Consider the following 24,112-nt stretch of genomic DNA (forward strand, 5'->3'; position numbering starts at 1 on the left):
TGAACTCTGAAAAGTCTTACCACTCAAACAAATCAAAGATTATTTAAATCTATAACAATTTAGAAATCCAATAGGCAGAGAGCATGGCATTGAAATTACAGCAAAGATCAGCAACACGGACGGAACAAATACCAATGATATCACTTATACCTAGAATCTAATATATGACACAAATGAACATTTCCACAGAAAAGAAACACATGGACTTGGGGAACAGACTTGTGGTTGCCAAGGGGGAGGGAAGGGAGTGGGATGGACTGGGAGTCTGGGGTGAACAGATGCAAACTGTTGCATTTGGAATGGATAAGCAATGAGATCCTGCTCTATAGCAGTGGGAACTGTATCTAGTCACTTGAGGGATGGAGCATTATGGAAGACAATGTGAGAAAAAGAATGTGTGTGTGTGTGTGTGAGAATGGGTCACTTTGCTGTACTGTAGAAAATTGACAGGACACTGTAAACCAACTATAATGGAAAAAAATTATGTAAAGAAAGAAATTATAGCAATGATCCTCAGACACTAACATTAAGGAGAAATATCTAAAGTGAATCAGAGGTAGACCACCTACATATTGTTTCTATTTTGTCTTAGCATGTTATAGTAGAATCATACTTACAAAGTTAAGACTGTATCAGGATGTAAACATCTCAAATAAAAGTCCCCATGTTTCTTTAAGCTACCCACCCATTCAGGTGTTTCTTTCCTGATGCCTTTTCATTCCTTTGCATGTCCCATTTGCTTCAGAAGCACAAATTCTTCTGTCTTCCCAGCTCTATTTTCTCATCTGCTGGGGAACTCATCAGCATTTTCTTTAACTTCCTATTTAGACAAATTAAGCTCTACTAATCCCATAATTTTCATATACAACCAGAAAGGCAAGAACTCCCCACAGCCCTTTCCAGGTCAATACACAATTACTGGATTTGGTCTCACCCTTTTAGTATTTGCATCCTTTTTTTTCCTTTTTCTCTCTATTGCCGCATATTCATAAGACAAATTTAACACATTTAATCATTTACAAAATGCAAGAAAGAACATTACTATCTTTACGTATTTATCTCTTTTTCTTCTCATTCCCTTTTTTCCTTATTTTTTCCCCCTCAGCTCTACTTTCAGAGTTTATTTATTGCTGTCATTATCATCATTCATTTTGTCACTGTTTTTATGTAACTTCAATGTCTAGGAATGCTATCATGTATTCTGAAAACCAGTAAAACATGCTACATATTTATCTTTAATAACTTTTCTGCTCCTCTGGAGTAAGTATGTGATAATGGAATAATAATAACTTTACTGTTCCCAGGGAGTAAGTATATATTTTCTTCATAACAGTCCCAAGCTTATCTCAGAAATTTAATAATGTTCTGGGTCCTTTTAGAGAGATGTAATGGGAAAAAAAAGGACTGGGAAAATCTCATGGCAGTAATCTTTGAAAGTCAGGAGAAAATTTTCAGTTTTCTTTAGATTTATAAAACTGTTATCTGAGTGCAGGGTACTCAGTAATAATGAGATCCTGAGTCTTTAGTAAGAAAGCAATTCAGATAGGATGAATTCTACAGTTGTTTCTTTTATGATTGTAATTGGATAAGGAATTTCTTGCATGCTCAATGAGGGCCATCCTTCTGTAAGGTAATCCTGCAACACAGGAGTGATTTCTTCTTTAACCAAAATAGATTAGGCAAAATTGGGTTAAGGAATTATGTATAAAGATAAAGTTGTTTCTCAAAGTTGAATCAGAATATTATTTTTTATTTCTGTAATAACCCTCTAATCAATTGACAGTGACATCTGTCCATTTCTTTGGGAATAAAATATAATACAAAACATAATCACAATCCACGGCTCTATTTCTAAAGTCTCACTACCATAGGATGAAATATGGGAAAAGAAAAGAAATTGGATAAGACCTATTTTATTTTATTCTTTTTTTTTTTAAATGGCCACACCCATGGCACATGGAAGTTTCTAGGCCAGGAATTGGATCTGAACCAAAGCTGCGACCTACGCCACAGCTGTGGCAATGCCAAATCCTTTAACTCACTGCACCAAACTGGGGATCAAACCCCCACCTCCACAGCAACCCGAGCCACCGCAGTTGGATTCTTAACCCACTGTGCCACATCAGGGACTCCTGCATAACATCGATTTTAAATGAAGAGTGTTATTTTAGATATAAGAAATAATAGGATTTATAAAAGGGGACGACGTCGCAAGAAAATAACTTCATTTTCCACAGAAGAGCACAGGCACTTGGAAATTTCCAGAAACCTTCTTAGGTGATTTTACCATGTAAGTGGATCTACTAATATTTCAACTACTGGTTATTTTTCTCTTAATACAATATGTTATTTTGTATAGCTTCTTTCTTTTTCCAATTGTCTTGCAAGCAGTATGGAGCTTATATGCAAGTATTCTGACTCTTAGTCTATAGGTGAACAAAGCTAGTCACAAGTGTATGTAGTGACCTTCAAAAATCCATTGATTTCTGGGGAGTTCCCATCGTGGCTCAGCAGAAACGAATCTGACTAGCATCCATGAGGACACAGATTCCATCCCTGGCCTTGCTCAGTGGGTTAAGGATCCGGTGTGGCTCTGGCTGTGGTGGCCAGTAGCTCCCGCTCTGATTCGACCCCTATCCTGGGAGCCTCCATACGCTGTGGGTGCGGCCCTAAAAAGACAAAAGAAAAAAATCCATTGATTTCAGTAAGTAAAATAAATCTATTTATTGGTTGATTACTTATGTCATTTTGAGAATTAGTAGTAAAACCCTCAAAATGTTTGCATTATGAGTAAAGGAGGGCATATTTAAACTCTGCCTTGGTTTTTGGGCTTGGAATGGAAATGTGAATAATGTATCTAGTTCCTGTTGTGATGAAATATCAAGAAACGGATTGAGGTCATAAAAGAAATAACAAAATCAAGATGCTGACATAATCTAACATATGAGAACACCAAAGGGAAGAGTTTCACAGTTGTTGGTTTCAACTGAATTGAAATCAATTAAAATGTAGGAAATACTTATCATGTTTAAGTCTACAAGTCCTGTGTTTACTCTTTAGGAGTATATAATCAGGAGTTCCCTTTGTGGCTCAGTGGTTAACCAACCCGACTAGGATCCGTGAGGATGCAGCTTCAATCCTTGGCTTTTCTCAGTGGGTTAAGGATCTGGCATTGCTGTGAGCTGTGGTGTAGGCTGCAGAGGCAGCTCAGATCCCTTTTGCTGTGGCGTAGGCTGGCAGCTGTAGCTCCAATTCAACCCCTAGCCTGGGAACCTCCATATGCCACGAGTGCGGCCCTAAAATAGCAAAAAAGAAAAAAAAAAGAGGGGAGAGTATATAATCAATCTGGTCAGGGAAACAGGATAGGTACAGAAACAGAAACACATTTTATACATAATTATATAAACTATGGAGTGTATTGTAAGAAAATTACAGATAAAGAGCTTGGGAGGATTAGTTAAAGAGGGGGGAATACTTAAGAACACTTTGGTACTCGAAATAGTCCTTACAGGATGGAGAGCAACAATGGAGTTTTGGATCAGCATAAATATAAGGAAGCGGGGGAAAAGTCTGGCGATGTTGCAGTGGTTTGAGCCATTATTGTAGGAGGCAGTGAATCTAAGTTTGCATTTTAATATAATGTCTTACAGCACAGTGATCCACTGCAGAATTTTGAGCTGAGATGTGCATAATCAGCTTTGAACTAATAGAAGACTGTTCTCCAGGCATGCTAGAATGCTGTGAAGATGAGAAAGCAATTGCAAGTGGGGAGACTAGCTTGAAAGCTAGAGACCATGGAGCATTGAACTGTTTTCTTTGTGTCTGTTATAGTATTTTTGTGTAGATGTAGATGTAATGGATACATACAAGAGACAATGTTAAAGAAAAATGGGTCTAATTTGACAACTAGGACAGCACATAGGCAATTGTAATTTGAAGATAATTGTTAGGTTCTGCATGTCAAAAATTGTATTTTTAAAACTAAAGCAAAGAAATGAGAAGTGTAGGATGGAGCTCCATTTTAGATTTAATGATTCTGAGGTTTGATGCTGTGAAGCAAGGACTTCTCCCTATCATTTCTCATTGTAATTCACTTTCCCCACACTAACTCCACAACTCAATGACACCAACATAAACAACAGACCTGGCCAACTAAATCCACTAATTCTACTAAGTTAGGAGCACAAGAAGAATATAATGTAAGGTCAACTAAGAGGATCAAAAAAATAAGTACTCGGAGGTTCCTTGGTTGTTTTCCTTGCAGTCACTTCATATTTATTATCCCTCGGTACCTATTAATTGTCTACTTATTACAAATATCATTATATGCCACATATAGATACACAAGAATAAGAATTAGCCAATATTTTAGAAAATTCCTGATTTGTGAAATAATTACTAACAGTTAATGAATTATTAGCCTATGAACATAACTGAGTTTTATATATATGATTTACATTATATCATTTAGTCCTATGAGCTGGGTATAATTAGGCTCATTTTAAAGAGAAGATTGAAGCTTAAAAGATTAAATGACATTTCCAAAGTACCCAACTAGTGAAAGGAATGAGTGGGATTTGAAGAAAGAAGGCAAATGCCTTTATAAAATAACTCAAAATACAAGACGAATTTGCTATAATGTGGGAGTCAAACCTAAAGAAATGTAGGATTTTAAAGAATGAAAAATTAGAGTTATCCTTCAAAAAATTTTATAATAAAGGAATTGTGTGATTTGGATGGGGGAAGAGCAGCTTAGAGGCATCTCAGATGGTAGAAATATAATTAATGAGTAAGAAAACAGAACAAGGAAGGGAAAGAGAGGGGGAAATGTCTAAATTTATACATGCTAGTGATTATCTTTGGGGATTCAAAATATTATGTACAGCATCAAATTTCAAGGAGCCAAATATTTGAAACTCTTTCTGGTGATTTCTCTCAGAGGTTAAAAGTACATAAAACTTATGTATCTATCCCTAGAGTAGCATTTCACAGCAAGCAGGGTTTTGAGGCTTGTTTTGTGTGTATGTTATTGTGTTTGAATTTTTTATCTCTTTCCCCCAATTTAAGATTTTCTTAATAGGACCAACACTAATGCTTGGGCTCCTGACACACCATCTTTCACTGTGCAAAACTGATGAAGTGCTCCAGTTCCCATGATGTTTCTGACCAGGGTCAATTTGACAAAGATGAAGATGCCAAGATGTCTTGGCTCTCCCTCAACTGCTGATCCACCTGCCTTCTTCATGCTGTCCTTTGTTCAACCTTGTTGGGGAAGCTCTGCCTTCTCCCAATCTGTTTTAATCTACACTTGATTGTTTCCATTATATAGTCATGACAAATAAAGTTGATGGTATTTCAATTGAAACTTCTGAGAAAGGAAGACATCAAAATCCAAAGGAATAATATCAGAAGACATTCATGAAGTAAGGATAACTTTTCATCTACATTGCTGGTATTCTTTTTATTCTTTTCTTAATAATATTTCAATATTACATTGATAATGTTGGCTCAACATTATACCATAATTGCAATATAGATGCAGATGATAGCAAAAGCGAGAGGTTCATCTTAGCATCTCTGGTCCTTAATTCTCTGTGGCTTCCTTTTACCATCAATACCCATCTCTAGAAGAGAGTATTTAGAGGTCTCAGCTGGAATTTCACCTGTCAATGCCAATATGTGGATCAACAATCAGAGCTCACTAGATGACTTTATCTTACTGGGGTTCTCTGATCGCCCCTGGCTAGAGACACCATTCTTTGTCATCTTTCTGGTGGCTTACATCTTTGCCCTACTTGGAAATATCTCCATTATCCTGGTTTCCCACCTGGATCCCCAGCTTGACAGTCCCATGTACTTTTTTGTCTCTAATCTCTCCCTTCTGGATCTCTGCTATACCAGCAGCACTGTTCCACAGATGCTAGTCAACCTTCAGGGACCAGAAAAGACCATTAGCTATGGTGGTTGTGTTGCCCAACTCTACATTTTCTTGGCCTTGGGTTCTACTGAATGTATACTTCTAGCCATCATGGCCTTTGACGGTTATGCTGCTATTTGCAAGCCCCTTCACTACCCAGTCATCATGAACCAGAGACACTGTATCCACGTGGCCACTGGGACCTGGATTAGCGGCTTTGCTAACTCCCTTGTGCAGTCCACTTTCACAGTGTTGACCCCACGATGTGGACAGAGGGTGATAGACCATTTCTTCTGTGAAGTTCCTGCTCTTTTGAAATTAGCTTGTACTGATACTCATGTGAATGAGGCAGAGCTCAATGTGCTAGGGGCTTTGCTACTTCTGGTGCCCCTCACCCTCATCCTGGGCGCTTATGTGTTCATTGCTCGGGCAGTCATGAGAATCCGCTCTGCTGAAAGTCGCTGGAAAGCCTTTAATACCTGTGCTTCCCATTTGCTGGTGGTGTCCCTCTTCTACTTGACAGCCATCGGTATGTATGTCCAGCCTCCCTCTAGCTATTCCCATGACAGGGGGAAGATCATGGCTCTCTTCTATGGAATCGTCACACCTACACTCAATCCATTTATCTACACACTGAGGAACAAGGATGTGAAAGCTGCCCTTAGAAGGGCACTGACTAAGGAATTTTGGGTCAGGACAAGGTGAGCTCTGAAGAGAAGGCCCAAGAAATAAGGATAGATATGTTTGCCTTTCAAAGAAGCTGTCAGACATGAGAGAAAAGTGTATCAAGTGTTATAAAGTTCTCAAGTGGAGCATGACCAAGAAAGAAACAATCAGCTCTTAGTGATCTCCAGATAGCACTTAGCCTTTTTATTTCCTTACCCATTTTTGAGACTGTTTTACAATATTGCATCTTACCAAGTCATATCACTTTTTTCCCTAACCATATCTACTTGTTAACTTGGTTTCAGGAGGGGAAACTGGTTTACTAGCTAGAGAAAAGATATTTACAGAGTTTAGAAAATGTATTTGGTATAAACTATTTCTAAGTGAATCCCAAGTAAATTGGAAATAATCCCATCTTTTTAAAAAACACTATTAATAGCCTCAGTTATCTTTAACCAACAAATATTGACAGCATTTAGTCATCTTCTAACATTCAATGTCCAGTTATATCATTCACCAAAGGCTTTTTTAAGGCTCCAGAGGCAAGCGAAATCATGAGACATTTAGGTTAAAAACATGTAAGACAGAAGTATGCAAAGGGAAATGCATGAAAAAAATTTAGAGACAGTGATTTTAAATACAAATTACTTTTGACAAAAAACTTAGTCAGTCTTAAACAACGATGAGGTCATGGTGAGTACAAACAGAACTTACTCTGAGGAAAGAGAAAAAGCAGAAGGATGCTTTGGACAGTGAACAGGGGGGGGAAACCTCAGGCAGAAAATATTATAACTCTAGAAAACTTTATCATAATTTATGAGTTTAAAAGTGTAACTTCCTTCACCATTTGACTAAAGTAGACCTATTTTTTTTTTTTTTTTTTTTTTTTTTTTTGTCTTTTTGCCTTTTCTAGGGCTGCTCCCGTGGCATATGGAGGTTCCCAGGCTAGGAGTCGAATCGGAGCTCTAGCCGCTGGCCTATGCCAGGGCCACAGCAGAGTGGGATCCGAGCTGTGTCTGCAACCTACACCACAGCCACAGCAATGCGGGATCGTTAACCCACTGAGCAAGGCCAGGGATTGAACCCGCAAACTCATGGTTTCTTGTCAGATTCGTTAACCACTGAGCCATGACGGGAACTCCCTAAATTAGGCCTATTTCAGTCTAAGGGTTATAAGAATAAAAGTTGAATTTGAAGCCTTGATTAATTTCTAAGCTTTATTTTTTTTAAAAGTCTTATAACCTCCAGCTATAAACTGCCTCAGAAATTTGCATTAGTCAAAGATGCCTAAAGAAAACAGAGTGAGTTCAGTGACAACTCAACCTTATTGCCTGAAATGCAAATTAAATCTCATTTTTCATTAATGAGTATCTGCAGTTCCAAAAATAGAGTGATGTACAAGCTGTGTGCCTTTTGGGGGAAACCATTTATTATCTTTGAATATAGTTTCTTTGTCACCAGATAGAGATCTTACCACTTGCCTTAATTCAAAGATGTATGGGGAATTCCCCTTGTGGCTCAGCAGTAATGAACCTGACTAGTATCTGTGGGGATGTGGTTCGATCCGTATCAATGAGTTGAGGATCTGGCGTTGCCCTGAGCTGCGGCATAGGTTGCAGATGCTGCTCGGATTCCTCGTTGCTGTGGCTGTGGTATAAGCCGGCAGCTGCAGTTCTGATTCGACCCCTAGCTTGGGAACTTCCATACGCCGTGGGTGTGGCTCTTTAAAAAAAAAAAAAAGGCAGAAAATTCAAAGATGTATGAAATTGCCTCTCTTATAGAACATTGAATTTAATATTTAATATTGTAGCTGTGTCCCATAAAGCAAATCTAAATAATAAAATTTTAATTATAAAGTCATATAGCTCTAAATCATTTTCTATTTGATGATTTATAAAATTATGAACAAAGCACTTATTCTGAGGCATCAGTACAATTTCTGCCAGTCTCTCCTTTATAATACACATCCTCAAGCTTTCTTTATAAAATTATTCTTTCTTTTCTTTTTTTTTTTTTGTCTTTTTGCTATTTCTTGGGCCGCTCCCGCGGCATATGGAGTTTCCCAGGCTAGGGGTCGAATCGGAGCTGTAGCTGCCAGCCTATGCCAGAGCCACAGCAACTCGGGATCCGAGCGGCATCTGCAACCTACAGCACAGCTCACGGCAACGCCGGATCGTTAACCCACTGAGCAAGGGCAGGGATCGAACCCGCAACCTCATGGTTTCTAGTCGGATTCGTTAACCACTGCGCCACGACAGGAACTCCTAAAATTATTCTTTCTAAAGTGCAGTCTATCTGTGAATACATTTAATCATTTTTACTTATTTCAGTTCTTTAGCTGTTTCAAAGCAATGAATCACAGTCCCCTAATAAGACATGGTCTAAGGTCTTGATAAACACAAATTTTCTGAAAATCCATCAGTGTGTTTCATCAGGTTCCTAATTTTGAAGAATAAATACACTGGATGATATGAATTCTGGGATATGAATTAAATTGGTAAATGGTTGGGAACATTAACAAACTATATGAGTTCAACACTGCCAAAAATCATGTAAATTTGGAATTGAAAATACTGAAGATAGGATATAATATAAAATATGCATAAAATCTCCCCCCAAAATAAAATATTCTAGTAAATTGGGATCACTCCATGTAATGGAATATTTCATATGAATTTCTCTTTTCTCTGTGTGTGTCAGCATGAATCCTGGTGTTTTCCTACTCAGCATACTATTTTTCTTTGACAGCACTGGTTTACCCCACCCATATGAGGTGTCCACCCTTCGGATGGGTCTTATTTGAACACCTTATCAAGTGCATTGACTTTTAATATAAGTCCTTCCCAAACCCATGTAATATTCATATTTGTAATTTTGCAGATTTATCTGTCATGCTTTGGACATGATAAATGTTCAATAAATATACCCAACATAATTGGATCTAGAGCTGCTTCTATTTTTTTCCCAAGGACTCTCTTTTTTTTCCATGCAACTCTTTCTTCCTTCTGGAAAGAACACTGCAAAAATCTACTTCCTGTCAATTAAGTACAGTGAGCGCTTCCACTTTTTTTGGCCCAGTTGGGAGACAGATGAAGCTAGAATATGAAGAAACAGCTTTTATAAAAATGAAGAGTCCTAGTTACCTTAGACTCCTGATTTCCTCAATTCTACTGTAATCTCGAAAATGATACTAAACAAAATATTTTGATCACAGTGTTCCTCACAATTCATGATTCATTTTTCCATAGGACCTCACATCAATATGGTATAATATATTTAATATATGTATTAGTAAAAGTGTTTACAGTATTCATTTATTCATTCTATTAAAGCAATGTACTTCTCAGAGGGCATTTGAAGTTACTAAATAAAAATGCTACATCTTAGGTTTGTTAATTTTGTTTAAAGGTCTAGGTGAAATTTAAATAAATGAACATCGAAGCTACTAATTTGTATTGGAATAAACATGGATATGTTATGTTGTGGAAGCTGCATAGGTTTTCGAACAAAAACATGGGTCGGCAAAGACATTTAGTGCTGACACAGGAGGTTGCTCCACATGTGTCTTCAGAACCCTAGGGGTGTGTTTTGATTCGCCGTCACTAGTACAGATATGTAAGTTTACATGGTCCTGAATGGGAACACTGGCCTTTTACCTAACTGTGATCTTTAGCGCAGATATCAGTTTTAAGCATTTTTCACATTTATATCTAGATAATAAAATTTCTTACATTTGGGATTTTATGCATGCTCTACTTAGGCAAGGGAACATAGACTTTGCTACAGTAAAAAAAAATCACTCCCAAATCCCAATTGTTTTACAGAGCAAAAACCCAAGATTTAAACAAAAAAATTCTGAATTTTAAATTTTGAAATGCCATTAATATTTTTACATGAATGATGCCTGATATTTTAGAAGTTTATAAATTTAGATACCTAATTAAATGAATTATAGTTCATGTACTGTCAAGCAGGCAGATCAGTATAGTGCAATGTTGAAAACATGATTTATGAAGAAATTTTTTAATATTCTTGAGAGAATTACTAAAACAAAATTTGTTAAATGTTATATTAGTAAATTGTATAATATCAGTAAGTCATTAAATAGGCGTTTCGTGATAGGAGAAAAAAAAGAGAAAGAAAAAGAAAAAAGAAAAGATATGTAAGCTGCTTTTGTTTGCGTTACCCTTTACATCAATAGCCAAGTTTACAAACACAAACCAGCATATGATTTTATGACTTAGAAGTATAAAATTTAAAACCCTAAATTTCTTTCTAAAGTCACAGCTTGATTGGTGAGAGTGTTATGTGTTTAAGAAAGAGCACAAACCAGTGAGCAAGCCAAAGCCATATTTCATACATTCATTAAATTTGCACAAAAAGATGGTGTACTTAATGTAAACTTCTCCACTAAAACTCTACTACTCTTTTTATTATAAATACTTTGATTTTTTCATAAAGAAGATCCAGGGAAAATTTGGGGTTAACAACTCCATTGGACCATAGGATTACTGCCTTAGGACCACTCTCTTGTGACTGTAATTCTATAAGAATCGATCTTATTGGTTACTTTAATTTTCTAGATTAAGGAGTAGCAGACGAAAAAAGAAAACTGTTAAATGAGTTCTAGTACTTTAATCCTGGATAATGGGAATGAAAAGTAGCATTCAGTGGGAATGGAGTTAGGTATTTCTTCTCAATCACACATCAGTAGGCTCTAAATCAACAAATCCTTGAAAGTAGAAGGTGAATGAAATATCAGGTCTTGAATTCCTCACTCATCTATGGTCTGACATGTCCTCAGACCATAATGAAGTTAAACTAGAAATCAGCAACTGAAAAATAACAAAATATCCAAGCATTTGAAAATTAAATATTCCTCTACTCCATGGATCAAATAGAAAACCACAAAGGAAATTAGATAATATTTGGAAGTAAGTGAAAGTAAAAATGCCGTTTATCAAAAGTTGTGGGATGCTGCTAAAGCAATGCTTAAAGGGCAATGCATATTATTAAATGCTCATGTTAAAAAAGAAAAAAGGTCTCAAATCAATAGTATAAAATTCCACCTTAAATAAAAACTAAAAGAGAAAAACAAAATCAACCTAAGTTAAGTAGAAGCCAGGAAATAATAAAGAAGAGAGTAGAAATCCATGAAACTAAAAATAGAAAATATTAGAGAAAATTCATTTAAACCAAAATCTGATTCTTGGAGTTCCCAAGTGGCTCAAAGGATTAAGAATCTGGTGTTGTCACTGCTGCAGCTCTGGTTACAGCTGTGGCTCAGGTCCAATCCCTGGCCTGGGAACTTCTGCATGCTGTGGGCATGGCCAAAAAAAAAAAAAAAAAAAAAAATCTGATTCATGGAATAGATCAATAAAATTGCTGAAATTTGGAGTTCCCGTCGTGGTGCAGTGGTTAACGAATCCGACTAGGAACCATGAGGTTGCGGGTTCGGTCCCTGCCCTTGCTCAGTGGGTTAACGATCCGGCGTTGCCGTGAGCTGTGGTATAGGTTGCAGACGTGGCTCGGATCCCGCGTTACTGTGGCTCTGGTGTAGGCTGGTGGCTACGGCTCTGATTCGACCCCTAGCCTGGGAATCTCCATATGCCGTGGGAGCGGCCCAAGAAATAGCAACAACAACAACAACAACAACAACAACAAAATAGACAAAAGACAAAAAAAAATAAAATAAAAAATAAAAAAAAATAAAATTGCTGAAATTTCATCATGACTAACAAAGAAAATAGGAGAGAGAATATTCAATTTATTGGTATCAGGGATGAGAGGACATCAATAGAGACTGAACGCTCAAAGGGTAATAATGGAATATTATGAACATTGTATGCAAGTATATTCTACAACTTAAAAACCAAAAACTAAAGTACCTCATTTTTGATAAAATAGATAAGCTGAATAGTCATATAATCATTAAGGCAATCAAATTTGTAGTTGAAAACTTTCTAAAATAAAATCTCTAAGCCCAGATGGCAAATTCTACCAAACATTTAAGGAAGAAATAACAGTAGTTCTACATATTTTCTTCTAGAAAACAGAGAAGAGGAGGGTGGTTGTGTTTTAACCAGAGACCACAAGAGAGCGCAGAGTGCAGACAGAGTGATGAGATCTGGGGCACACATCTTTACTAGGGTCCATGGGTAGAGTGGTTTGGGGTTCCCAGCGTAAGACCAGATCAATTACATCAAACTAAAAGAGTGGGAATTTGGTAAGTTCTACACAGGTTTTATCTAAGGGGCACACAGGGGAAGGCCCAGGGGGGCAGAGGAGAAATTGTTGATCAGTAGGGCTGTTGGGGAAGTCAAACTGGGAAGATACATTTGCTTATGACTCGGAGGGCTGCTATCTTTGTGGGGGTACTTGCATGAGGGGTTAGTGTCATTTTAAGGTCCCTGCTGGCCCCACTTGGCCGAACAAAATAAACACCAAGGAACCAATACTACAAAGAAACTTAGCTAAACTCTCTGCAGACTTCTAATTTAATAATTCACGATTTTCCAAGGAAAATCAAAAACATTATTGATATCGGGGGAAATATAGTAATGACTCAGTTACATTTTATCATTTATCTTTGTAGACTATGGAGAGATATCAACGATAACGTGAGAATTAAACTTTTAATGGAAAATCTTTCCATCTGAGCCATCTAAGTGATTTCAGACCAGCTAATGGTATCAGTTGGATTATAAATAAAAAAAAGTTTGGGACTTTCTGCTAGCTTCAGGAAGCCACAGAAGAACATCTTCATGGCATGCCATCAAGAGCTGGAATCTTAAAGTTGTAGAACATGAGTCAGAAATTGAAAATATAGATAGAAAATAAAGAGAAGGGAGCGTTCCCATTGTGGCTCAGTGGAAGTGAATCTGACTGGTATCCACGAGGATGCTGGTTCGATACCTGGCCTCACTCAGTGGGTTAAAGGATCCAGCATTGCCATGAGCTGTGGTGTAGGTCTCAGACATGGCTCAGATCCCAGGTTGCTGTGGCTGTGGTGTAGGCCACCAACTGTAGCTCCAATTTGCCCCCTAGCCTGGGAACTTCCATATGCCCCAGGTGTGGCCTTAAAAAAGAAAAAAGGAAAAAGAAAGTAAAGAGAAGAATTTTGCAAAATACTGCAATTCTATTTTTCGCTGAATTCTGAAAGGTCTACATAAAATTGTTGATCAGAATCTTGCTTTAATGAAAATGCTTTCTTATACTGGTTATTTTTTCTCTAAGAACAGGGTTTGAAAATTATTTTGAGAAAACTTTGTGTGAATATAGTTACTAACCACTATTTCTAGTTTGATTACAGGTACATAAATCATAATTTTAAATTGATTCATATAACACAACCATTTAAAATTACATATTAAAATTTCTCTTTAGATCGTTTCTTTGACCCTGTGTTATTTAGAAGTGTGTTGTTTAATCGCCACATATTTTGGGATTTTCCACTTATCTTTCTGTTATTTTTTTCCAGTTTTCACTGATATAAGTGACATATAACATTGTATTCAACCTGATTGTTTTGGGGGAGCCGGTCCTGCGGCATTGGAAATTCCCTGACCAGGGATTGAACCTGAGCCACAGCCATGACAACATTGAATCCTTAATTGCTAGGGCACCAGGGAACTCCCCTGATGATTAGATATAACGTATACATTGCAAAATGATGTCCACAATAAGTTAACATTCATCACCACACAGTTATAATTTTTTTCTTGTGATAAATTTTATGATCTACTCTCTTAGCAACCTTCAAATATACAATACTGTATTGTTAACTTTAGTCACCGAACCATACATTACATTCCCAGAACTTATCTTATGACTGGCAATTTGTACCTTTTGCCCACTTTCACCCATTTCGCCCACTCCCTGAAGCACCTCTGTCAACTACCAATCTGTTCTCTGTATACTAAGAGGTTTATTATTATTATTATTATTCCATATGTAAGTGAGATCATACAGTATTTAATCTAACTTATTTCACTAAGGAACCATTTGTTGTTGTTTTTCACCTTTTGAGGGCTGAAACCGTGGCATATGGAGGTTCCCAGGCTGGGGGTTGAATCGCAGCTGTAGCTGCTAGCCTATGCCACAGACACAGCAACACCGGATCTAAGCTGCATCTGTGACCTACACCACAACTCACAGCAATGCTGGATCCTTAACCCACTGAGCGAGGCCAGGAATCGAGCCTGCGTCCTCATGGATACTAGTCAGATTCATTTCCGCTGAGCCACAAAGGGAACTCCAAGACAACCATTTTAATATTTTGCAACTATAGGCCCTTTCTGAGCTTTTGTAATTTAAGTGAATGATATCTAATCACTTTTGTCTCCAAACACACCCAATTGTTTACAGTCTTCCTGAAGCATTCGGTTCTGAAATGATTAATTCAATTTTGGTCAGATAAGGGAAGTAGGTATTATTTTACAGGTTTTTTGACTGTTGTTTTGGTGGTCATTGCATGCTTTTCATGTGTATTGATTAAATGTATCCATTCTCCAAAAAAACACACACACTTCTCCAATCTTATGTAATTTCATTTATGAAATACATTCATTATTCTATTTGAACTATACATAGTTTTTTTTTTTTTTAAATTATCTCACTACTTTTAAATGTTGAAATCTTTGGATTCTCTCTTAACCAGCATGAAGAAAGTTGATTCTAGTTTCTTTTGGTTATACCCTACCACCTTTATCCAAAGCTTTAATCAAACTATCTATTAGGTAATAATTTTAAAAACTATGCTAAAGTAGAAAATTCTCTCCTTAAAACTGAGCCTCAGAATATCTTTTTTTGGTCACTCCTATGCTGTCTTCCTTATTCTTATAATAGCCTTGTAAAAGCAAGTGTGATATGTATTACAATAGTTGTGCAGCACTGTATTAGTCCCTGGGAATCAAAACTGAGTTTGCAACTTTTGAAATTCAATTTCTTAACCTTAAAAAATGTGAAAATATTTTATTAAACATAATCAAAAAGGAACTTACAGCTATTTTTAAATAGTTTCCAAAAAGAATATAATTTACATTGAATTTTGGACATTTAGGAATAGATGAAAGATTAAAATTTTTTTAAATGTATTTCATAATTAAAAAGGTAGGTCACATGTTAAATGTTCATAGCACAATAAAAAATGCCTTTCCCATAAACCATAAGTATTTGAAAATGGAATACATGTATCTTTGGATGAAAATTACCTATCTATGGGATTGTTAAAATGGCGACTAGATAATCAGGTTCAGAGTTATTTTAGAAAAGACCCAGTGTTTGGATGAAGTTTAGACTCAGTGGCCTCTAAGTCTTGTTTTAACCCTAAGATCCTTTGATTCTGTAATTTTGCATGCATTTATATAAATAATTAGTAAACATTCTCTTTTTTACATGAAGTCCATACAACCATGCATAACTGTATTGGTGACTGATAAATCTGAAATTGATTATTCTTACTAGAGAAACTGTAAGTCTGAACTCCTACAGAATAAATTTTACAAAATATATATTTTTTCTTTCCCTAGGATGCAGACTCTACAATTCAGTTAGACCCAGATGATAATTACCTACTTTCCACTGAGGCAATTCTTGAGGGAGAGATCTATCAAGTCCCATTCTTGAACGCCTAGTGTTTACCTGAAACACCAACCACGCTGAACAGATTTGTTCCCAGGTGCCAGGGCAGCACTGGCTTTACTTCAGGTGTCATGGGCTTAGTGGGAAGATCACTGTTCAGTCTTGGCTGAATGCATCTCAGTCCTTTCCTTACATGAAAACTGCAAAGATCGAGCCACTAGCTCAATCCTAGAATAAAATATTCAATTTTAGGATTAAATGATATTGGTTCCTAGTAAGATCAACTCTGGTGAGTGAAACTTCTCCACATTTTATGAAATTTGCAGCTGTGCTCCATAGTTTGTTTCACATGTTATTAGTTTTTTTTTTTTTTGAATCATGTTTATCATGTATCTGTATCTGTTAGTCCTCCCATATGCCTCTAACAAGTCCACAAATGACCTTGATGATGGTAAATTAATACTTCTCTTGTATTTTAAATTTCCTTTCTTAAATAAATGAATCTATTATACTCTTTTTTTCCCTTTTAAAACAGGGTTCCACTGGTTCTATGACATCACTCCCAGGGGTTTTCTCTTTCCTCTGTGATTATTCTTTCCATCTCTTTCATTGGATCTTCTTCTGCACATTTGTTGAAACTTGATGGTATCTAAAAGCCTGTCCTCACACTTCTTTTCTGTCCTTCCTTTTTAACTAAAAATATTCTTATGGATTTCCCTCATAGCTTAGCAGGTTAAGGACCAGGCAATGTCACTGCTGTGGCTCTGGTTACATCTGTGGCATGGGTTTGATCCCTGGCCCGGGAACTTCTGCATGTCATGGGTACGGAAAAAAAAAAAAAAAAATCTTTTAAGTGTTATTTAAAAGGAGCCAAGTTAACTGATTTTCTACATGGTTTGCATACTCTTACAGAACTGCTGATGTTTCAAGCACTGCCATAGTCTCCTGAGTTCCAAATCCTCAAATCTAACTTTATGATTGGCAAACCTCAGTCTGGGATTCTCCCATCAAAACACATCTCTTCTCCCAGCCATCTCCCTGTCACCATTATCTGTTTCAAAGAATAGCATGACTTCTCTTTTATTTGCACATTCATCAACCATCAAGACTTTATCAGTTCATTATTTCTCCAGAAAATTCTCACAACTTTTTTCAACCTATGTGAAGATGTTAACCACATTTAGGAGTTTTATTTTTGAATAATGGCTAAAGATTTCTTTGAATTAAATACTACCTAATTACCATGAAGATAATTTTTATTACTCAATGAATTTATTACATTTATAATTGTACAATGATCATCTCAATCCAATTTTATAGTATTTCCATCCACCCACCCCCCAGCCTGTCTCCTTTGGAAACTGTAAGTTTTTCAAAGTCTGTGAGTCAGTATCTGTTCTGCAGAGGAGTTCACTATGTCCTTTTTTCAGATTCCACATGTAAGTGATAGCATTTGATGTTGGTGTCTCATTATCTGACTGACTACCATGAAGATAAATTTATCTTGATTTCAGTAGCTCTACTCTGAGTACACTTAGTTATTTGAGTCACAGATATATTAATTATCATATATTTTTTCCACTCTTCTTTGGCTTCCTAAACAGAGTCACACTTGCTATCTTCAGAGTGACCATGGCCAACCTGACCTCGATGAGTGGATTCCTCCTCATGGGGTTTTCTGATGACCATAAGCTTCAGATTTTACATGCACTGCTGTTTTTGGTGATATATCTATTGGCCTTGACAGGCAGCCTCCTCATTATCACCATCACTACCTTGGACCGTCACCTCCATTCCCCCATGTATTACTTCTTGAAGCACCTCTCTCTTCTGGACCTCTGTTTCATCTCTGTCACAGTCCCCCAGTCCATTGCAAATTCACTTATGAACAATGGCTACATTTCTCTCGGTCAATGCATTCTTCAGGTTTTCTTCTTCATAGCTCTGGCCTCATCAGAAGTGGCCATCCTCACAGTGATGTCTTATGACCGGTACGTAGCCACCTGTCAACCACTGCAATATGAAACCATCATGGACCCCTGGGCCTGTAGGCAAGCCGTGATAGCTGTGTGGGTTACTGGGGGCCTCTCTGGGCTGACACACACAGCAATTAACTTCTCTGTCCCTCTCTGCGGGGACAGAGTCATTCACCAATTCTTCTGTCATGTTCCTCAGATGCTGAAACTAGCTTGTTCTTATGAATTCATTAATGAAATTGCAGTGGCTGCATTCACGACCTCGACAGCCTTTTTCTGTTTGATCTCTATTCTGCTTTCCTACACGCGTATCTTCTCCGCAGTGCTGCGGATCCCATCAGCCCAGGGCCGGACCAAGGTCTTTTCTACCTGCCTACCACACCTACTTGTAGTCACTTTCTTTCTCTCAGCTGCGGGCTTTGAGTTTCTAAGGCCACCTTCTGATTCTCAATCAGCTATGGACTTCATGTTCTCCATATTCTATACTGTGGTACCTCCGACCCTCAATCCCGTTATCTATAGTTTACGGAATAAAGCCATGAAGGCAGCGCTGAGGAAGGTACTGTCGAAAGAAGAATTTGCTCAGAGAAAGAAGTACTTTAAAGCCCTTTTTCAACTCTGAAGGACCATACGAGAAAAGCATTGTTATTATGGTTCATATTGTAAGAGGAATAAATCTGACTCCTTCCCAGACCAGAACTCCCTTCCAACCTTTCTATTCTTTATATTCTCCTCGAAATACAATTCTTCAAAATTTAAGATGTTATGCTTCTGAGGACATTGGCCTTGTTCCCATCAGTTCAATTGTATTTTTAGGCATATTTTGAGAATTTTTCTGAACTAAAAGGGAAAAGGCAATTAGTTTGGGATTTGACAATTATAACTTAAAGTTGGCTTTTAACAAATCGACTCCAGACTGCTGTCAAGTGATCTGATTGTGTTTACGAGATAGTATATCACGGTGTATGTATGTGATTGCCAGTTCACCTCCAAGTTTCCTATGTGCATTAAGTACCCATATTAATTTTTCCTTGCTATTATGTATTATAATAGTTTTCCCCACAGCAGTTTATTCAGTCTCTAATAAATGTCCACATTTTTTCTTTTAGCTCTACATACAATTCTTCTAGCTATGCCATATCATCCCACTTCTATCAATTGAGACACTAAATTTAGGAGAGATTAATTTTCTTGAGATTTCTCAAATAAAAAAGTAGTAAATATATGGAGTTCCCATTGTGGCTCAGTGGTTAAATCACCCAACTAACATCCATGAGGATGTCAGTTCGATCCCCGGCCTTGTTAGTAGGTTAAGGATCCGGCGTTGCCATGAGCTGTGGTGTAAGTCATAGACATGGCTCAGATCTGGCATTGCTGTGGCTGTGGCGTAGGCCTGCAGCTGTAGCTCTGATTCAATCCCTAGCTTGGGAACCTCCATATGCCCCAGATGTGGCCCTAAAAAGATAATAGACAAACAAACAAAAAAAAAGTAGTAGTATGTGATTCAAACTCACATTTGTCTGATTCTAAACTCACCTCTTTGCCTCTATTCATTGCAAATGCTTTGTTTCCCAAAGTGAGTATGTGTGTACATGTATCATCTATTAAAAATAAGCATATTCCGTTATTATTCACTAATGAAGTAGTCAGAAGACATCTGCTTTTCCATAACTGGAGATGTTTGTTCATTCATTTCCTTTTCTGATCTGTAGAAGAGTTTGATGAGATAGTTTTTACAGTTAGGCGGGAATGCCTCCTGGATATGTGAAACAAAACAAAAGTGAGCAAAATAGGAAAAGCACAAACCTATAAGAGTAACAGATCTTATAGATCTGAAGCTCTGACGCATTTGGGAGTAATGTAACCTTTTCCAGGAAGGACTCATAAGTCACGAGAGGACAATATTCTACTACTCTTCCCTCAATTTTGAAGTAAACCAAAGTACATGTAATAACAGTGGAAATGAGCAATTGCTGAGTAATGGGGGGCATTATTTAAATAGATATTCGGGATTAATGGTTCTGTCTATATCTACATGTGCATACGCCTGAGGAGATTTTTTTGCTTGTTTTTAAAGGTCATGCATTTCTTCTCTTCCCATATGAAGCTGGAATTGATGATAAAACTCCTATTTGTACCATATGTTGCAGTCCCAAGGTTTGGTCAACAACTATTTCTCTTTCTCTATATGCACATTTAAAAAATATGTGTTATTTGAAGAGGTTGCATATTATTTATAAAAAATTCCAAATGGAGATAAAGAAAATTTAAAACTAGATAAAAAATCCATTGAATTGATGTTTATGAATGTGCTTCCAGATTTAACTTATGTATATGCGTGTGTGGATATTATTTTGTGTTGCAATGTCATGGTACATAATGACCAATAAACTCTTTTGTTATGGCATAATGTCATAAACATGTTTCTAAATCAATAGGTAAAATCATTTTAATGGCTGTATTCTATGTTTAACTCATCCCCTATTTAAAATGTTTCTCTTGGAGATTAGACCTCTAGCCTGGGGACCTCCATATGCCCTGGGTGTGGCCCTCAAAAGACAAAAGACTGGAAAAAAAGAAAGAAAGAAAGAAAGAAAACAGGAGTTCCTTTGTGGTGCAGTGGGTTATGATACAGCATCGTCCCTTCAGCGGCTTGGGTTGCTGTAGCTGCTGGCCTACTCCACAGCCACAGCAACACCAAATCTGAGCTGTGTCTATGACCTACACCATAGCTCATGGCAACACAGGATCCTAACCCACTGAACAAGGCCAGAGATCGACCCGCATCCTCATGGATACTAGTCGGGTTCATTAACTGCTGAGCCACAATGGGAACTCCTATTGCTATTATTTCAAACAATACTTTGATGAATATCTTCATTCATGCGCATATTTGTACATATATATGATTAAATCTTAGGGAACATGCCCAGTAGTAGAATTACCTCTTCTTTATCCTCTCATTTCCTACATGTGTTCAATATATCATTGAATCTCCTTTGGTGGCCATTGGTCTTTGTCTCCTCTAAAACACAAAAACTTCCATGAAATGCATTAATACTAAAATGCTATTACATGGAGTGTTTTTCTCTCACAGTAAAATTTTAAAATTCTCAAGGGACAGAGAAATGGTCCTAAACAAAGATAATTAACATTGCGTAATTTCAAAGTTCCCGTCATGGCTCAGCGGTAATGAACTCGACTAGTATCCATGAAGACAAGGGTCTGATCCCTGGCCTCGTTCAGTGGGTTAAGGATCGATCCGGCGTTGCCATGAGCTATGGTGTGGCTCGCAGACACAGCTCAGATCCCACCTTGCTGTGACTGTGGTGTAGGCTGGCAGTTATGGCTCTGATTCGACCCCAGTCTGAGAATTTCCATATGCCTCAGGTGCGGCCCTAAAAAAGACAAAAATAAACCCAAAAAACAAACAAACAAAAAACCATTGTGTAATTTCTTATTTGAGTGAGACCATTTTGAGCTAGAAGGCAAACCTCACCAATACTCTCAGATCAACAAAATGCACTGTTTGTAAAGAATGTCCCCATTCAACCAAGATAAGCCACCCAAGAGAATGCCAGTCAATAGGAAGGACACTATTTGCAGACAATGGACATTACAGTTTTTGACAATTAAGATAAGGTTAATCTTAAGGGGCTGCACTCATCAACAATAAGGTTATTGTTGGCAGTTTCTTCATTTCACTTTGTGTTCATTTATTCATTTTTTGTTGTTGTTGTTGTTGATTCCCAATTTTGTAATCTTGGGAAATAACTGGTCTGTTCACCTAGTTGTTGGCCTTAGGTCAGTGAATACTCTTTCACTCAACAGCCCTGTATCCAACCAAAGTACTGTTGACTATACCTTTCATCTCTACTGCCATCTTTTTGGTCCAGGCAATGTTACCTTAGACTGGTGCATTGGAACAGCCTAAAAACTGGTTCCTAAAACTCTTCTATTTTGAATACAATACACTTTTTTTGTCTTTTGCACTTTCCTCAACCTTATTTTGGGTAAAATTTATATAAAGTTTATTTCAACCATTTAAATTGTATAAATCAAAGAATATTGATCATTATATATATATTTATTAAGTCATCACGCACAGTCAAGATACAGAATATTTCCAAAACCCCAAAGATGCTGTATATCTGGGAGTTTTTTGTTTTTTTGGTTTTTTTTTTGGTCTCTTTGTCTTTTCTAGGGCCGCACCTGCGGCATATGGAGCTTCCCAGGCTAGGAGTCTAATCGGAGCTGTAGCCTCCGGCCTACACCAGAGCCACAGCAATGTGGGATCCAAGCCTCGTCTGCAACATACACCATAGTTCACGGCAATGCCGGATCCTTAACCCACTGAGCTAGGCCAGGGATCGAACCCACAACCTCATGGTTCCTAGTCAGATTTGTTGAACACTGAGCCACGAAGGGAACTCCAGATGCTGTATATCTTATAGACTTTTCTCCCCCTGGCTTCTGTCTCAAGAACTCACTGGTCTTTCTATTTGTCGTTAAATTTTTATTTGCATTTTCTAGAATTTTATATAAATAAAATCATATATACTTTTTTAAAGTTTATACCAGATATTCCTGGATATCAGACTTTATTTTTTTTTTACAATTTATATTTTTATTTTTTTTTAAATAAAAAAAAATTATTGTTATTTCCCCAATACAATTTTTTTTCTACTGTACAGCATGGTGGCCAGTTACACATACATGTATATGTCTTTTATTGTTACATTATCATGCTCCACCAAAAGTGACTAGACATAATTCCCAGGGCTACACAGCAGGATCTCATTGCTAATCCATTCTAAAAGCAATAGTTTGCATCTATTAACCCCAAGCTCCCAATCCATTCCAGTCCTTCCCTCTCCCCCTAGGCAACCACAAGTCTATTCTCCACGTCCATGATTTTCTTTTCTGTGGGAAGGTTCATTTGTGCCATATATTAGATTCCAGATATAAGTGATATCATAGGGTATCTGTCTTGCTCTTTCTGACTTATTTCACTCAGTATGAGAGTCTCTAATTCCATTCATGGTGCTGCAAATGGCATTATTTCGTTCTTTTTTATGGCTGAGTAGTATTCCATTGTGTATCTATACCACATCTTCCTAATCCAATCATCTGTCAATGGACATTTGGGTTGTTTCCATGTCTTGGCTGTTGTGAATAGTGCTGCAGTGAACATGTGAGTGCATGTGTCTTTGTAAAGGAAAGTTTTGTCTGGGTATATGCCCAAGAGTGGGATTGAGGCGTCATATGGTAGTTCTATGTATAGTTTTCTAAGGTACCTTCATACTGTTCTCCATAGTGGCTGTAACAGCTTACATACACACCAACAGTGTAGGAGGGTTTCCTTTTCTCCACACCTTCTCCAGCATTTGTTATTTGTGGACTTATTAATGACGGCCATTCTGACTGGTGTGAGGTGGTATCTCGTGGTAGTTTTGATCTGCATTTCCCTAATAATCAGGGATGTTGAGCATTTTTTCATGTGCTTGTTGGCCATATGTATATCTTCCTTGGAGAAATGTCTATTCAGGTCTTTTGCCCATTTTTCAATTGGGTTGTTGGCTTTTTTGCTGTTAAGTTGTATGAGTTGCTTGTATATTTTAGATATTAGGCCCTTGTCAGTTGCATCATTTGACACTATTTTCCCCCATTCTGTAAGTTGTCTTTTTGTTGTCTCATATACACGCTTTAGTGTCCAGCCTCTTTTGCTGAGCACAATGGTTTTGAGATTATCCATGTTGTCAAGTTTCATTGTATTGCTAAGTTGTATTCCATTAAGTAAATATGCTACTATATTTTGTTTGTTCATTCATAGGTTCATGGGCACTTGTGCTGTTTGCAGTTTGGAGTTGTAAGTAAAGCTTTTAAAAATATTTGTTTACAAGTCTCTTTGGGGTCTTATTTGTATTAGCGTTATTGTGTTCATTTGTTATTATTGTGTAAGTAGTATTTT

General features: G+C 37.2%; 2 protein-coding genes across 2 annotated transcripts; both read left to right on the forward strand.

Annotated features, from left to right (window-relative positions):
* The first annotated feature begins 5,677 nt into the window (after window positions 1-5,677).
* Window positions 5,678-6,622, forward strand: LOC110258929 (olfactory receptor 2B2-like). Its single transcript, XM_021082213.2, has one exon. It carries the CDS (start codon window positions 5,678-5,680, stop codon window positions 6,620-6,622), a length of 945 nt encoding a protein of 314 aa, XP_020937872.2.
* Window positions 6,623-17,649: 11,027 nt separating this feature from the next.
* On the forward strand, window positions 17,650-18,763 carry LOC110258644 (olfactory receptor 14J1-like). The gene has a single exon (XM_021081935.2). It carries the CDS (start codon window positions 17,798-17,800, stop codon window positions 18,761-18,763), a length of 966 nt encoding a protein of 321 aa, XP_020937594.2. The 5' UTR covers window positions 17,650-17,797.
* The last annotated feature ends 5,349 nt before the right edge of the window (window positions 18,764-24,112 follow it).

Source organism: Sus scrofa, chromosome 7 (assembly GCF_054392235.1).
Source record: "Sus scrofa isolate SSC_HxYL_T2T_F1_AM1 chromosome 7, Sscrofa_HxYL_maternal_Yorkshire_Landrace_v2.0, whole genome shotgun sequence".
Taxonomy (NCBI): domain Eukaryota; kingdom Metazoa; phylum Chordata; class Mammalia; order Artiodactyla; family Suidae; genus Sus; species Sus scrofa.

What these genes read in the sequence shown, in the direction of transcription:
- LOC110258929 (XM_021082213.2), top strand. Translation starts at nt 5,678, where the DNA reads ATGTGGATCAACAATCAGAGCTCACTAGATGACTTTATCTTACTGGGG.
- LOC110258644 (XM_021081935.2), top strand. Translation starts at nt 17,798, where the DNA reads ATGGCCAACCTGACCTCGATGAGTGGATTCCTCCTCATGGGGTTTTCT.